General features: G+C 48.2%; 2 protein-coding genes across 6 annotated transcripts in view; one reads left to right on the top strand and one right to left on the bottom strand.

Annotated features, from left to right (window-relative positions):
* bcl2l1 (BCL2 like 1) overlaps nt 1-8,245 on the top strand; it is a 31,659-nt gene extending 23,414 nt beyond the window's left edge. For 4 of the 5 annotated variants that reach the window (XM_088607410.1, XM_088607412.1, XM_088607409.1 and 1 more), the window contains exon 4: nt 3,668-8,245. In XM_088607410.1, coding sequence (XP_088463536.1) covers nt 3,668-3,811 — 144 coding nt within the window. In that variant the 3' untranslated portion in view covers nt 3,812-8,245. The remainder of the gene's footprint in view (nt 1-3,667) is intronic. The other variant, XM_088607413.1, reaches the window with a different exon arrangement.
* A 793-nt stretch (nt 8,246-9,038) lies between these two features.
* cox4i2 (cytochrome c oxidase subunit 4I2) lies at nt 9,039-13,338 on the bottom strand. The gene is made up of 5 exons (XM_088607414.1): nt 13,180-13,338; nt 11,612-11,711; nt 11,015-11,179; nt 10,467-10,598; nt 9,039-9,582 (listed from the first exon to the last, which is right to left on the bottom strand). The coding sequence occupies exons 2-5, from the start codon at nt 11,709-11,711 to the stop codon at nt 9,446-9,448; spliced, it is 534 nt and encodes a 177-aa protein (XP_088463540.1). The 5' UTR covers nt 13,180-13,338; the 3' UTR covers nt 9,039-9,445.
* Nucleotides 13,339-16,793: the final 3,455 nt, after the last annotated feature.

Genomic DNA, 16,793 nt, shown 5'->3' with positions numbered 1-16,793 from the left:
GCATCACAGCAAAGGGCACTGTACAGACTACACTGACACTCATCTAGGAAGGATGTGGTTACCCAGAGCATGAGCACATTAAACATGTATATTATATATAGGCCTGCATGCATAGGCAAAGCTTTTTGAATGCATCACAGTGGAATTATTGTAGCTGGGGAAAACTACGGGGGAGTACTGTGATATAGGTGTTGAATTCACTGGAAGAGCCAATTGTTTCTGCTCTTTTGTTTCCTGCATACTTTTCTTATCAAGATTGACCAATCTCTTGTCGTGCAGAGTCCCAGGAATGCGCAGCCCACTACAAGGCGCTCTGCCATCTCTTGACAAGCTGCGTCATTGTCTTTTAGAGCCGCGACCTGGGGCTGCCGCGAGAGACAGTCTTCCAGCAGCCCCTGGGCCGAGCAGGAGAAGGGCCTGTTCCCCGGTGCGGGGCTGCGGACGCGTGGGCGCTCGGCGCTCCTGGGAGCGAGCTGCTGGCTGGGCTGTGGCTGAGCAGTGGCGTCAGGGCTGTCTGCTGCCGGGCCCGATAGGCACCGCGTCCCACCCTCCGCCTCCTTATCTCTGCCGCCCCGCTGCCCGTTTTTCTTAGAAAGCTCGGTTCTTAGAAACGCGATCTGTTCTGTACGGTTCCCGACTGCGTGCTGATTCCTGTTCAGGGGAGGCAGGTGAAGCACTTGCAGGCTGGATTCACATGGGATCCTCTTTTTAAGCCTGAATGCTGGATACACTGAAATGCCGTATGTGCTTTGTTACTCTTGAAGGTGATAAATACAGTGTATTTATCTTTTTTTGTCTTGTGTATTATCTCTATTATTTATAAATACAATTATTATATCTAATAATATGTAGTTTAAAAAAAACTATATCTATATTCAGGGTGATGTTTATGTGTATAGTATTCTTGTAGATCTTCTTTACAGTAGAAGGAATAGAGAAATAGCAAATGGGTGAAAGTCTTTGCATTTTTTTTTAAGCCTGGTTATTTCACCAGAAAAAAAGTCACGAGTCACAAGCATGACCTGAAAAGCAGGGAAAAGGGAATGCAGTACGTCTCTCTTTAGGCATGCTCTTAATCAGCAATCGGCGCTACACCCCAGTGGGAAGTATTACAAGCATGTGGGAAATGGGAGTTTCAATGCACCTCGACAGCATTGCTTTTCAGCGCTTCGGTTTAAATCCCAGGTCTTCCTTTATCACCTGGATATACAGTAGAGTGAACTTAGTATTACAGCCTGTTGGCTTGCGTGTTGGCCATTGAGATTAAAAGTATGGTGGATATATTTGCAGTATATTTGCAGTATGCTGGCCTTTGAAAAAAAAAAGCTCTTGCGCACAAACACTTTGAGTCTCTGCTCTTGGACACATCAAACTTGCGTGCGTTGTGCAGTCCCACAGACAGTACATGAGCCTATGCAACATTTCAAGAATACACAAGAGAAGCATAAATCCTGGCTGAAAATCATATAAAAATAAAAAAACCTTGAACCGCTTAATTTGTTTCCATTTGGCTTGAGCTGTGAGGCCTGAGATTGCGTTCAGCTTTTCAGTTTGAGATGGTTATCTACTGTTAAGCAAGCTGTTCCTTGAATTTCCTTCCAGTGTCCTTATCTTGCACTATTTTTGCCTCTTTGCCTTCTTGGGCAGAAGTGACCCATGAGGCTCTGCACAGTGTTGCACCTTGTGTTGCAGGTGGAGTAAGTGCAGGAGCGCGGAGTGGTTTGCGTGCCGACACACAGCAGGCAGGAAAGCGATAGAGGTGCAGAGCGCAGGGCAGTGGGCAATATGACTCCAGCCATGAGCAGTCTAGGTCTTTCCACACTAGGGGGTTTGGCGTCGCCACCTGGAGAGTTTGGGAGGCAGTGGCTGCCTTTCCATAGGAGCACCGGGGTTGGTGGGAGGTCACAAAAAGTTTAGGACTGGTCAGCGAGGACAATCTTTGGCAAACCCCCCAAGGATGCACATCAGTAGGGCTTTTTACATGTGCAAGTGATCATCTTGGGAACGGTCAGGTGCAGCCAGAGTGGGTTCAGAGCAGCCCTGCAGCAGCAGGAGCCAGTTCCCCAGTGGGACAGCTGTAAGAGACGCAAGCTGACGTCTATAGAGGTCTTGATCGCTCTGTAGAAGGGGGCCAGTGCAATAGGCAGAGCAGGGAGCACGGATAGGCAACACCTAACACATCGAGCACATAGTGGTGAGGAAGAGGAGGTCCCTACTGGTGGCCAGCAGCCCGAGAATGGGCCAGTCTGTTTTCCCATTCAGGGTGGTGGCAGCGCTGGACTCGTGCGTCCTGTAAAGCGCTAGACGAGCAGACGTCGCCTGTCCTGCGCGCGTGCGCCGCATTCTTGCTTTGAAAGGGGGGGATGGTTGAGCTGAGGCTCTTCAAACCCGGGCCCTTTCCCGCGAGTCGCCATCAGAACCCGGGGACAGCTCGGGTGATGCTGAGGAAGATCAGTGGGATCGGTCCCGGGGCCAGATGTGCTTGAGTGTTGAGCTGCTCTGCTATGGTCCGCCTTACCCAGTGAATGAGACCCATGGAGCACTGGGCCTTGATCGCTAAAGGTTCTTAACCGCATGAGGCTGGTGTTAATGTTAATGCCAGGTAAACTGTAAGGTGATGATCATTAAGGTGAATGTGCCTAATTAAGATGGGCAGCACGAAGGCCGTAAGTGTGTCGGTAGTATAGCTACAGCTCCTGGGACAAGAGTGTCTGAGCACCTTTCATGGCTCCACTGACTGAAGAGGGAGGAGTAAAGGTCAGAAAACAAGTGGTTACTTTCTTCTTGGCAGCCAAGAAGGTTTCAACAAAAAGTGCATCTGTTAGCTCAGAGCCTGCATATCGACATGGATTAAACATTAGAGAACCATTACTCACCAGCTGCAAAGACCACAGTAGCAAAAAAAAAAAACCCACAACAGATTGAAATGGAAACCGTGAGCCTGTAGGGAAATTTAAACAAATCCCTCAAGAAACCCAGTCTTGAATTCCCCTCACAAGCCTTTTCCTCTCTGGGTATCTGTTAGGATCGGCAAAAAGTCTGGCGAGAGAAGAAAATGTTACAGCATGGTGCGCACACAAATGCTGTGAAATTGCGACGAGAACAAACACCCACCCAAAGTTGGTGAGGGGCTGACCAGAGAAGCCCCATCTGATGCTCAAGTCACACCTTGTTTACTGCCTGTAAGGAGCACTGATTCACTCGAGGAGGTTTTGTGCTGAGATACAAGTTTGATGAGCATTAAGCAAATGGATACAGAGTGTGTGACCTGCACGCATCTTGAGCATTTCGAGGGAACCGTTGGGCTTGTATCCACTGACATCCTTGGCCCTGGGTTATTTTGTTTCCCAGATGCAAGAGTCTGGGTGTCTTATTATCCAGGTGGGGCCGCACACTGGTGGTGGTGGAGGGGAGTCCCCATTACCTGTAAAGCGCTTTGAGTGGAGTGTCCAGAAAAGCGCTATATAAGTGTAAGCAATTATTTATTATTATTATTATTATTTGTCCGTTTCTAATCACTCACCTCTGAGGCTGCTGGCTGCTCATTTCCATTGCCTTTGTCTTCCGAGGCAGTCGGAGCATTGTGGGAAACCGCCCGGAGTGTGGGGGGTCTAGAACATTTCCTTTTTCCCCAGTAAATAATTCTCTCCCCCTTTCCTTTTCTCAGGACAGGTTTGCGGAGATCTTTGGCAAGGATGCGGCTGCGGAGTACCGGAGATCACAGGAGAGCTTCAAGAAGTGGCTGCTGGCGGGCATGACTCTGGTTACGGGGCTGGTGGTGGGCTCCTACATCGCCAAGAAACGCTTATAGGACAGCAGTTGTGCCAGGTGCGGAGAGGAGCCCCCCCCAACACACGCACACACCCACACACCCCTTCTCTCGCCTGCCCTGAAGCCTGGGGCTGGTCACTGCCTTCATGAAGCAGAAAGAAAAGAGTTTTGGGACCAGTTTTGTTCCTCCATCCCCCCTCTTGAGGGTCGTTATTTTATCATTATCCCGTTATTTGAGGCTTACTTTATTTTTAAAGTTTAGGGGAAAAAAAGGACCGTGCTAGGGAGTGTTTACAGCACAGGACCGTGCTCGCGATCAGCTGGGGAGGTTTGGGTGAGCAGGCTGGGGTGGCTCATTTCCGTAGTGAAGGCGATTGGTCCTCTTTAGGTGCTGTTGTATGTCCCACACCAACAGCGTCAACCGCTGGAACAGCAGTCCGAGCTTCACCAGGCACTCCATCCCAGAAATCTGGGGGATCCCCAGGCACTCGGAAACTGATGGGAATATTTAATCCGACTGGATGAGACTCGGACACTTGCCGTCTTGAGCAGTTTCAAGGAGTACCCAAATTTAAGGCTTTGTTGGTGGACTTTTCTTAAATAAATACCAAGAGGCATTAAAAATGCAACAAATGCTATTGCGTCCCACCCTCGTTTGTGACATTTCAGACGCCTCTCTGTGTTGAGGAGTGCACGTAGGGGTGTATATGTACAATTTATAATAGTAAAATGGGCCTTCCAGTGCGTCACCGCAACCGGTTCTTAAATAGGGTTCAGACAACGAAGGATTAACACAAACGCTTGCGTATTTAACAAACGACATGTGGACGAGGGGCCGCGCCGGACCCCACTGATCCCTTCCTTGCTGTTGTAGAGTGCTCGTACCGTTGCGCCCAGCATGCGTGTCCTGCGCCTGACGAGCCCCATGTCTGCGCCCGGATGATCCGCGCTGGCTGCCGTCACGTGGCGAGGGGTCCGCGGGTCAGCCGAGTTCTGTGCCTTGCGTCGGAGTCGGCGGGGATATAAACCAGCTGTCGAAAGTGCCGGTTCCCTGCTGTTCCACCGACGCCCAAGGCTTAAGGAGATGGCCGCTGGACGTCGGACAGCGCAGATTTTAGTACGTGTGAAGCAGGCATTGGCCAACCTGTTGCTGTTGGTTTTGGTTTGGTTTTTTTTAAGTCCCTGCTCCGACATTCGTTTTACATTTTACATTTGTGGCGTTTCGATTCCCCGTTGCCCTTTCAGGTTTTGGTGGTTTCTCTTTTTTTTTTTTTTTTTTTATTTGTTGTTGTTCAAAAAAGCAAAAACTCCCAAATGTCTGAAGAACAAAAAAAAAGAAAAAGAGGATATATTCACCAGTGCTGGAAATCCCCTGATCCTGGTCAAATTCCCTTCCTATGATATTCTTTTTTTTTATTGCATGTGATTTTACAATTAAAGCATTGCTGGAGAACCCCCCCCCAGTTGTGTAATATCCTCCTTACAGGACGATTCTTGAAAGCGAGAGAGATACACGGTAAACATTTGTCTCCAAACCACCCACCAAGAAGTATCCGTCCAGAAACAGATATTACTGGAATCTCAAATGCTTAATCAGAACGTTCTGTATGACGTCAGCACATAACATTTCTCTTACCGGTGTTCTGCTCTGTAAGCTGTGTAGCAGGGAAACTATCAAGAGGCATTTAAATACAGCAGCCTTTTCTGTAAACAACAATGCTGAGCTATTGTGCTCTGCTGAGTCAGAGCCTAATGCGACACCATGTTGAATGTGTACTTGAAAGAGGGCTTTAGAGATTGGGCAGGTGTCCAGAAAGGAATCTTAAGTATACGCACTTTGTGGGTTTTTTTTTTAAATAAAAGGTGTTTTTGTTTAGAAAGCTCTTTATCCGTGAATCGTTAAAATGCCCGACTCTCACAGTTATTACTCTTGTGAGCTCAGATCCCAAAGGAAGAGTGACTAAGCTTGGCTGTGTCACAACAGATGGCATCCAAAAACGGGGTTTCGATGCAATCTTGATGACTCACCGCCAGCCACACGGCCCAAGTGCCATTATTTGTACTGCACTGAGCAGTTGGCCCTGGCGAGGTGATTGTGAGGGCCTGGATGCTGTGGGTTCGAGCCGCCCTGGGGAGGCAGGCTGGTGGGGGCTGGAGACGTGCTCCTTCTGGGGTGTGCTGTGCCGGGATTAGCCAGAAGCCATTACTGGGTGATGCTGTCGTCCTCGTCCTCATCATCATCATCGTCACCTCCCCAACTCGTGGGGCGTGTGCACATTCTCCTTCTTCCGAAAAAATCTCATCCCTTTTCCGAATGCAGCTTTTCCTTTCGGATATTAAAAGAGGTGAAGTGTAGGATGAAACAGGAGAAACAAGGAAGGGTACACTCTTCCAGTTTATTCCTCTCAGCTGCCAGGACGCAGTTTTTGCGAGAACTGTCGTATGTTTTTGGGAAAAGTAACGGTTGCACCAACTGACAAAACCACATCACACTAAAACGCAGAGTAGGAAGGCGGGAGTATTTTTTTTTGGTCTAGTTCTCTTACGGTACCTTTTAATTAGGTCTATATTAATACAGGCCTGTCAGTTTATAATAGAACCAATTTTGGAATCAGTATTTAACTACAGGTGGGAATGAGTCTTTCGTAACTGGAAAGAGCTTCTACATACTGTGTCGTGTGCATCATATTTTTTTTTGTGAGGAATAAACACTTCCAATTGTAGGCCTTGATCTCGGATGAATATCGGGTTTTGTCACGTTGTAAGAAAATAGCAGTTCAGAAATACGTCCACCCCACATTAGCTTAAAATTGTTTTAATATGAAACTATTTTATTGAACTGAATTGAATTTACTTGATTTCTTTTTCTCTTAAAATGTTTCTAAGAAAAAAATGTTGGCTGCTGATATCCACGTTTTTTAAATGCCAGGTGTGATCTGTTAGTGGTGTTTGGGTCATAACTTGCTTTATTTGGTCAGATTTTGAACCAGTTTCTGTCCACTGCCTCTAGGTGGGGCAAGGCCAAAATCAGGCATAAATTCCTTATTCCCAATCTGACGATTGGGTTTAAGGCACAGGCTTGTTAGCAATAGTGTAAGTAGCGTATCGTAGAGACCAGTGGAAACTTTGTCAAAGAGAACAACTGAGATTTTAGAATTTCTCAGAGGAGCATAGTCTTAAGCCTAAATCGTGAGGTTAGAACTGTCCCTCGGCACCCTCCCCAGAATTCCCGATCTCCTCCTCCTGTGCTGGGAAAAATATTCAAGGAGGTAAAAAGTTTTATTAGGTGGGCTGCTTGCTCGTCCCTAGTTTAGTTTTGTTTGACGGGAAGGTTCTGAGCTAACTAGTCAGCATGACCAGGTCCTGCTAGATTCTGTTCCAGACACTAAAAGCTGAACACGCCTCCACTGCTCGTGGAGTGCTTTCCAGCTCTTTGTCGAGTGTTGATGTTAAGGAGCAGGAACCCAGTGCACAAGCTTGGTGCTGGCCATCCCGGAGGGCCAGTCTGGGTGCAGATAGACTTTGAAACTGAAATACCTGGGCTAACTAGTTAAAAAAACATCTCTACTCTCTTAAGTCGATAAAGTCGGAGGGAGGCGGATGCAATCCACTTGAGATTCTGCGCAACGGGCTGGTTTTGCAGTTTCTTTTTTTGTTCCTTGACAGGCCTAATCTTCGCTCTCTGCACATTTCACCCCTCCCCTTGTGGACACGACGAGCCCAGGGTTCATAGGATCAATTCCTGAAGGGCCTGCCCTCTGCTTTATTTGTCCCATGCAGGCTTTCATTTGCATAGTTGGTCTAATTAAGTGCATAATATTAATATTCTAACCAGGCGTTCTAGATGAGGGTGTCTTCAGGGATGGGGATGTTCTGAGTGCTGTGTAAGTGCAAGAACAATCCCAGATGTTTGGAGAAAAGCACTAGGTTGACTTCAGCTAGCAACAAAAGCACGATGACACCAGCAACTCCAAGAACTTTTTGACCGACAACTGACAATAGACAACCTTGAATATATCCGTCCATGAAATTAATACATTGGTCTTGTATACAAGCCAGTTGTTTCCATGATGCACCACCTTAATAAATGTTTAACCTTGTTGCAAAAGTTTGTTTTTTTTCCCCTGCTTTTGGTTATGAATACTTTGAGGATGTCCTTGCTCCAGGGTCTAAAAACCAGCTTATCAGTACAAGCACTACATCCACTTGTCTCCTTGACAGAAGTTTAGAAGTATTTAAAGCTGAGTGTACAACATATAGAGTTCCCGCTGCCTTAATTCCAACATGTCTGTTTGAAGCGTCTTTGTAAGGCCCTTTGTGTATATTTAGTCCTCTTAGAAGAAAAGTGGAAATATTTTTTTAAAGGTTTTGTTTAGTTCTAATTTAATATAAATGAACCGTTGTGGTCTTAGAAGCCTGTGCTTTTTATTTTAATGTTTAACACTGAATAAAGACTAGTACAGTATCAAAGAAATGTTTGGCGTTTTATTTATTGTGGAGCCTCTTGGTTGCTGCCAACAGCCATATCACCCTGCAGCTCACGACTGGCAGCCCACTGGAGCTCAGCAGGTGTGAGTCTGGTCAGTACCTGGATGGGAGACTCCTGGGAAAGCTAAGGCTGCTGCTGGAAGAGGTGTTAGTGGGAGCAGTTAGGGGCGCTTACCCTGGAGCCTGTGGGAGTCCTAATGCCCCAGTATAGTGACAGGGACACTATACTGTAAAAAAAGGTACCATCCTTCACTTGAGATGTAAAACCAAGGTCCTTACTCTCTGGGGTCATTAAAAATGCCAGGGTGTTTCTCAGAAAGAGTAGCACTATATAAGTGTAAGGATTATGTTATTAAATTTGGAAGAGGTCATAAGGAGAGTGGCAGGTTTGCACTGTGTTTTTTTCCTTTAAAAGGCCCCATGAAACAATTTTGCATGTTTCCAATTTTTAAATGTTGTGTGCCCTAAAAGAAGCGCGTATAGACTTCTCAAAAGCAAACAAGAACACTAAAGTTCAAGCTAATCCCAAAAAAACAAAACCTGAAATGTACCAGTTATCAGCTTTACCCTCTGAAAAACGAATTCGCTTTAAACCAGTATTCAAACTGGAGGCAAGCATAAGCCCAGTCTCAGAACATCCTTCCAAAGATGGGGGGGGGGGGGATCTCTACCACAGATCCGATGGGGAAAATAATTTCAAACCTGTTCTTTCCTCACACCATTACCTGCTCTACTGAGGCTGTGGGCGTCCCAGGCTAGACAAGACACGAGCAGTCGGGCACGATTCAAGATTTTTATTTCGATTCAGACAGTGCATATCAAAAGGAAACAGAAGTGTGCAAGGGGAATCCCACCACAACGGACTTTCCCCGATTTTCCCATCCGCACTGCCTCGGAACTTGATCAAACAAATCCTGGCTCCCGTTGGAAAAAACGTGGGTGCATCTCAGGTGAAGCTAACCGGCTCTACCTTCTGCAGGCTTGTTTCGTTTCCTAGAAGCGAGAGGCGCGCAGTGGCGCCCTGCCGCAGCGCCGGGCAAGCAGGAGGGGTTTTCCCTCCCCGAGTGTGGGAGGCGTGAAGGACAGGACGGAGGTGGCTCGCAGGAGGGAGGGCAGAGTGCTCATCCGGGCAGGCCGACGAGAGGGTGACCCACTGGCCCTTCGTCCCGGCCTCGCCTCGCCTCTCCTACTTCTTCCACTCCTTCCTCTCGTAGTCCCACTTGGCGGAGAGGCCCTCCACCGGGTTGACCCGCATGTCGATCATCCTCTTGGCCTGCGTGGCCTTCCATTCGTCGGTCAGGGTGTGCGGCCGGGGGGGGTACACTGGAACAGGGACAACGAGAGGGGCTGCAACACGCTCTTCTGACAAGAGGCTACGCACAAGAAGGACCCATTCAGATTATTTAGGCTGTGTGGTAGTACAATCGATCTGAGGATCCCCTCCAGCGCTAAAACGGCAGCATTTCCTTTCCTTCCTAATGCAACGGGTCCGTTTGGAGCAGGCTCTCTCGGAGACTAGGAATCAAAGGGGCAGGGCTAGGTTTCTGAAGAAGAACCAGCGGGTAGGAAGATCAGGACCGTTAGTCTCCCAAGCTTACCTTTCTGGGAGGCTCACAGCTTGGCTCCAGTGTTAAAAAACTGGCAGGTTCACAAGGAAGACCCAGAAATGTAAGAATTCAGAGGTGTATTACTTTCTGATCACAGGGCGGTCAAATTAACAACAGCCAAATACAGCATCACAGAAAGTTTTCACAGGGAACGGTTAAAAGCCATGTTGAGAGGCATCAGGAGTTTTAGAATATCTACAGTATTATCTAGACTTGAATTATAAGTAAACCAGATGCACACGAGTCAGTCTAGTGCTGGAGTGGCCAACCTGTTGTCCAAGCAGGTCTTTAACAGCACAGGAAGCTGATAGGGCACCGCCCTGTGATCATCTACCCAGAAGCCCGTTTCTTTCCTGGCTCTGAATGCCTGTGTTGCGCACGCAAATTGGGCGAGAGATCATTCAAACTGCCCGCACGCTGCAGTTGTCTTTGTCATCCTTGATTTCAGTGCAGGTGCACACGGCCACCGGTAACGACAAGCTCCTGCTGGAAACGTAGTCAAACGTACTTGACCGCTTTGACCCGCGCCGGGAAAGAGCGCCCAACAGCGCCGTGAGCGCAGAGGGCTGCCGGCAGACATAACCACCGAGCGGCGCTCACCAAAGACGCGCTGCCACCACACCACCAGGCTGGTAATCCCGATGAAGATGAAGACACCCCCCACCACCGTCTTCCACTCGTTCGACGGCTTCTTCATCTCCGCGTAGCTCTGCTTGAACATCATGCGGTACACTGTGGGGGAACAGGGGGACATAAAGGCGCTGTTGACCCACGGGCACAGACGAGAGGGGCCGGGTTAGATTAGCCGATCCGTGCCCACATCAACCCACATTTTTCCTCAAAGACTGGAAGTAAAAAAAAAACAAAACAAATTGCAATCTGGCACGCAGTACCCGGAATGTGCAGTACTAGATAATTAATTCCTCAAGCCCATACTTACGAGCAGTAGGTTTTTTTGTGGCACACGGGTGCTCAGAGATCCCGAACCCACGCAAATGACGTGAATTGCGGATACCAGTTTTAATGGTCAAGACTCACCGCACTTGAGTTTTATTTTATAGACCCTGTATGGGGTGGGGGGTCGTGCGTGATCGTTATTATTTCTGGGGCTCCTGTACGCGAAGACGCAGGCCACGCTCGACTCTTACAGGCGATCTGCTCCTCCCGGGTGAGCTCCTTCCACGACCTCCTCTCCTTCAGCTTCAGGCTCTCCTGCGGCCCGCTCAGCTCTCGCTGGTACGGGACGTCCGGCAGCGGGGTGTCCCGGCGGTCCCAGTACATGGGCAGAGACATGTCCGCCTGCTTCGCCACTCCTGCCGGACGGAGACGTGGGTTGAATTACGGTTCAGGTAAGGACACTGGGAGGCGAGAAGGTTTGTAATCCTAGCCGTAAAGCCTCCCCAAACAGATAAAACTTGATAAGGGGGGCTCTTTCCAGAGAGTACAACTACAGTCGAACCCGGGACCCACCGCGCTCACGGCCAGATCGCGCCCCCCAGTCATCCCTGCGGTCCCTGCAATTTTAAATCCCTGTATTGCAGGATAAGTCCCCACCCACGATCACTGAAAAAATAAAATAAAGCAACAGTGTATATTAGCTGAAAGTGCGGCTATTCTCAATGAAATCACACCTTCGTACAGAGAACTGCACGTTTCCAGAACGCCGCGACAAAGGACGACTCTTGAACTGCCCGTTTTCCTGTATAGGCGCGCCCCCTGGTGGAACACCGCGGCGCTGGACTCACCGTGCCCGTGACTGGCCGTCCTCACACTGCCGCGCACACCGGCCGCGGTGCCTCTCCTGGCCAGCAGGCTCCCGACGCGCAGCAGCGACAGCTGGGACATCTGTAACGGCAGGGCGGGAGGGGGTCAGCGTGCCGTGACAGGCCGCAAACCGGGCGCGTCTGTATCATAGCGTGGGGTTCACTTCCCCGCTTGGCCCAAGGAGACGGTCCTTTTACGTCAGCAAAGCAACAGCCCAGGTTTGCAAGTTTGAAGATGGTCCATTTAAAGGAAACCCAGCTACTCTTTCCATGGCTGTATAGGCCACAGGTGCTGATGCTCATGACTTCGCGAGAAGCAGACCTTGGGCTGCGTCTCCATCTCCTGCCATTCTGATTCGAATTCTATTGAATTGCGCTTTTAAATCCATTCAAACTGCCCTGTGAAAGCTAGACTGCCTGGGAACCTTTCATCGTTTCTTGTTGGTCTGCTGTTCAGCAGGAATTTTCCCCCCCAAAATAAAACCCTCGTCCTGTTGCTCCTGGGACTATAGAGAACACTGTTGTCGCGTATCGAAATTCTCAGCGTTTCCAAGCCTAATACATGTTCTCCAGCCCCAAGTGTTGGGGGCTGGAGATGGAAATTATGTATTTAAAATAAACAAACCGGAGTCCATGTTAAACTTGAGAAGCTCCTCGAGTGAGGTGTACAAACACCCGGAGTCTGATTCAGGTCCCCCATGGTACAGGGCTCCACTATCCCCAGCGGAGGACCCGGCCTAGGGAGTGACCCTGCATGGGTCCGACCCCAAGAACCACCAGGATCACGTCTGTCAGGAGCAGGGAAGAACTGCACTGGGGGACTTGGACGGCCAAGCTCCAGCACAAATGAAGTACTGGTCTTGCCCTCGGATAATCCTTTCGGAAAATCCTGCAAAAACCGTCCAGGAGCTGCGGAGCGGAGCTGTCTAACACTCTGCAATGGGCCTGGCCTTGAGCCACAGCAGACAGCGGAGCGGGCTCCACTCAAGGCCTGGCCTTGAGCCACAGCAGCGCGCGGAGGAGTGGCGACCAGGCAAGAGCACTAAAAAAAAACAGCCCGGAGACCGGACCGCCACCGGACAAAACACTGGGAACTTTCTCACGAATCAGGAGCTCGCGGGCCGTGAAGGAAGCAAGGAAAAGAACAACAACAACAACAACAAAAATGGACTGCGTTGCCCGTTGCACTCTGTCCTACTTGTTTACAGAAAGAGCCTTTAACAGGCCTTTCAGAATAACGCGTCGCAGCAGAGCAGAGGGGGTTTGACACTTAACCCATATGTGGAATCGAAGGGTTTCGGTGCAGGTCGTCAAATGCACAGTACAGGACAGCTATACAGTAGTTGACCACGTGCTTAAAGCAAGTCGCATTTAAAAGCCACACTTTGCCCTGGATCGGCAGACCAGCCTGCCATGTTAAATCTTAAATCCGTCTCTCAGACTCCTCAAGAGCAGCAGACAGCTTCTCTTCCACTGCTGGATCGAAGCAGTTTCCTCTAGTCTACCCTCACCGGCAAGGTGCACAGTCTCAGCACAGTGACCGTACTCACGGCTCTTGACAGAACGAGTCAGGCGTCAGAAGAACTTCGCCCTCTAACTTCTTCCCCCCTCGCTGCCCGGTTGTGCAGTTTTTCTTTCGGGTTTGGGACTCTCGGCACAAAAAGGGAAGCTCACACTGACCAAGGACTTATGGGGATGGGGGTACAGCTACATTTTCCAGTGCGATACTGTACTGGCACTGCAAGGTTTGTGCATTCAATACTGTCGATCGAGCTCCTGGTTTGTGTCCTTTGAGGACAGTTGACGTTGAAGAAACAGTGGGGAGGACTGCTGTCCTGCCAGTGAGGAAGCAAAACTTTTTCCTCTCTCCCCGCTAAACAAATGGAACCCTCCAGACTGCTGGCCCCCGGCCAGGCCTGAACTCGGCAGCAGAAGTCTGGGATAGCAACCGTAACTTTTGGCACAGCTGAAACCCAAGCCTCAAGCAGACTCTCCACAGGGTAAACAGCAGCAATGAGTGCAGGTTAAGTGCACACTTTAGGAAGTTCTTTCAGTGTTAAGTTTGGGTTTTAAAAGATGGCAGCAGTGTGAATTAGCGGTCAGGACTCTGGACCTGTAACAGGAAGACTAAGGGATCAAACCTTAAGTCCTGTTGCTGCCTTCAGCAAGGCTGTGTGCACAGATGGCTTCAGTAAAATGCCCAGCTGTACAAATGGATGCACATATCAGATGTTTTGGATGAAGCCAGCTAAAATCTATAACTATTATGATTTTCAGGATTATAAACTCAGTATTTTATCAGTCTAGAAAACAAATACACCTTCTAAAATAATAAGCGTAGCACTTCTACTACAACCTTTGCATCGTTCTGCAACATTGTGCTCCACGATGCATGAGTCAATTCCAATACCTGCCAGAAATGTATTGTGAATACGGCCAGTTCTGGTGCAGTTTTTTGTCAGTTGTTAGTAATGCTGTCCTGTACAGATTGTCTTTTACAGGCTGGCAGTTCCTTGCTTAAACATACAGTAGTTAAAACATCCACAGTCTCCTGGTTCCATGGTGCATTAACTTATAAATACTAGAGGTCACCCCCTTCTCTCCCTCGTATGTCCCTCCCTATCTCCACTTGGGATCACCTCTCACTCTACAGGGGTCCCAGCCTGCTCATCCTGCAGCCAGGGGGCTGGCCCTCAGTGAAGCAGGTCAAGACAAATTTACTCTCCTTAAACCTTTTGATACACTTAACTCTTGGGTGCTACTCTTAGTGAACAGAACTTTGCTTCTAAATAGATCCCCCTTCTTGATCCCGTAAGCAGGACTGAGTGTTTGATTTACCTGCTGGAAACAAATCACATCACTATGTTTTGCTAGTTCTAGACGTGGGAGTTTCAGACTGAAAGCCTAGACTGGTAGCCTGTACATCTTACCTGAGCAGATCTGCTCCTGATTTTACAAACGGCTTTGAACAGAGAGAAAACACCTCAAATACCCAGCTGGGGGTGGGAGAGGTTGCAAACTGTCAGATTAATTCTTTATATTGATTGGCTAATCCCTAATTGATTTGGGTTATCCTTTAATCACTATATAAGCACTAAGCAGGGTGTTGGCGAGAGTAAAAAACTAGGGGAGATTTAAATAATTCTGTCACTATGGATTACGTCACTAAACCTGGATGTGTTTTAAAAGTGCTTTCCCATGTCCAAGACAAAAGGAGTGTTCCTGTACTGCCCAGTAATGGTCATTTAGACACCTGGTCTATGACTGTATGATCCACAGCTCTGTGTAGTGTGGTTGTTTAAAAGCATGTAAATTAAGAGGCCCAGCAAACCTGATATTGTTAATGGAACTGGAAGGTCTTTGGCAGTAATTGCACATGTTTGTGCTGATGCGTTTAGATAAGCAACGGGTGTAAACCACAAACTCTACTCCTCAGTAAAAGATTCCCCTCAGTTTTGGCAGGGGCAGCGCTGAAGTGGTAACCTCTGTTTTTTACTATTTTAAAAACATTTTCAATGACAATCAGTGAACACATCTGTTCTCGCTAGTATTACAACTGTTTTTCAAGGGCATAATGAATCCTGCAGCTGTGTAGTGGGACACAGAGACCATTTTTATGCATCTGTTTTGAAATTGCAGGAGCTGATTTTAATAGCATTTGCACTCATGATAAAACATCTCAGGGCCCCTGGGCACCTGCTGGCTCTCCTCACTCCAGATGAGCTCTCAATGACTTGATTGCTTTTCTTAATTGAACTAATTGTTTTGCCTTTTCGTGATTCTCTTGTGCCTGAATGCCAGGGGTTCCCAGTCCTGCCTGATTGGAGCTGTAATCCAACTTGCGTGTTGTTTGTTTGGAATAGCTGCAAGTTCTTGTTTTCTACTCAGAAGCAGGGGTTCTATTTCACTTCTGAAACAGAGTTGTTAAGAGGGAAACCTGCAATTTAACAGCTGAGAGCCAGACAGATATATTCAGATCCATCCTATTATTCAGTTAATTGAATTGACGATCGAAACGTGTAACGGAGAGCTGGGAACACAAACCCATAGATTAGACTACCTATAAAAGAACTAAAAAGCACCACCCGGTTTAAGAGCTGAAGTCATTTAGGATATCGAGATATTCAGAACGGGTCGATTAAAGGCAGACTGACAGCAGCCGGTGAGTGTGGTGGCCCCAAAGTACCAGACCTAGAAACAGAGAGACTAGAAATAGCCGTGCGAATCAGGAGGGTATAAAGTAATATTTCCGACAAGGAAAACCGGAAACCGCGAGCTCTTGGGGAGGGGTAGTATTGTCTCAGTGCCGCAAAATGGTTGTTCGCGCAGAGTGCTTGAGGGTTCTCCACTAGGGGGCAGTGGAGTCACGCCTGCAAGATTATTTTCTGCCCCAGGGCGGCACAGGGTTGGCGTCGAAGGATCGGAGGCCCGGTACCCTACGTGATAAGGATGGATTTCTCCACTCCTCGGGGGCTGAAGGATCCTAGTTCGTTTTTGCAATCGGAGATGATTTGGATCATAAAGCACACTGACTGAACAGCGCCTGTGAGGCCGGCTGGAGTCCGTCCCTGGGGTGTAGTGACGCTCACGATGGGAGGATAATTCCTTTGCAGTACCGTTACTGGATGCTTTCGACATTTAGGAGAATTAGCAGGGATAGGCACCTGAACTCCCCTGCCCGCTACCTCCCCGACTGTGACTGTCGTAATTAACTGCGTTAGAGAGGTGTAGTCTTCTGTTCGTTTTGTAAGTTTTAGTTGGTAGTCATGGGCTCATATTTCCAGAGGACCGGAGGCCTCCGCAACTACAGTGAATCTACATGAACTCGCCACAAGAAAAGATCGCTTTGCTACCTGGAGTCAAACGTAATAGAGTAGGGCTGCGTCTTTTTTTTTTCGTAATCCAGGTTTCAGATTAATGGGCACTTTTAAGACTTTTTTTATTTATTTGAACAACTAAAGGAAATAACATAAAAACAAGAGTACATGTAGCATATCAATAACGTCGTCAGGGGTACCTATTACAATACAAATACGCTTTATGGGAAAACGTTTCGACGGAGTAAAAGAGGATCGAAATGTTTTTACATTTCGAAAAAGTCTGCGAATAACACCTTTATATCTGTTTTGAACCGTTCAAACACAGGACTCTGCCTGAACCGTTT

The sequence above is a fragment of the Lepisosteus platostomus genome, chromosome 15, assembly GCF_059453375.1.
Source record: "Lepisosteus platostomus isolate fLepPlt1 chromosome 15, fLepPlt1.hap1, whole genome shotgun sequence".
Classification (NCBI taxonomy): domain Eukaryota; kingdom Metazoa; phylum Chordata; class Actinopteri; order Semionotiformes; family Lepisosteidae; genus Lepisosteus; species Lepisosteus platostomus.
This window is presented reverse-complemented; position numbering and strand designations above follow the sequence as displayed.

What these genes read in the sequence shown, in the direction of transcription:
- cox4i2 (XM_088607414.1), bottom strand. Translation starts at nt 11,711, where the DNA reads ATGTCCCAGCTGTCGCTGCTGCGCGTCGGGAGCCTGCTGGCCAGGAGA. An exon ending in CCGGGAGGAGCAGATCGCCT is followed by an intron (nt 10,599 to 11,014) that starts GTAAGAGTCGAG and finishes GTTCCCCCACAG; the next exon opens with TGTACCGCATGATGTTCAAG. An exon ending in GTGGTGGCAGCGCGTCTTTG is followed by an intron (nt 9,583 to 10,466) that starts GTGAGCGCCGCT and finishes TCCCTGTTCCAG; the next exon opens with TGTACCCCCCCCGGCCGCAC.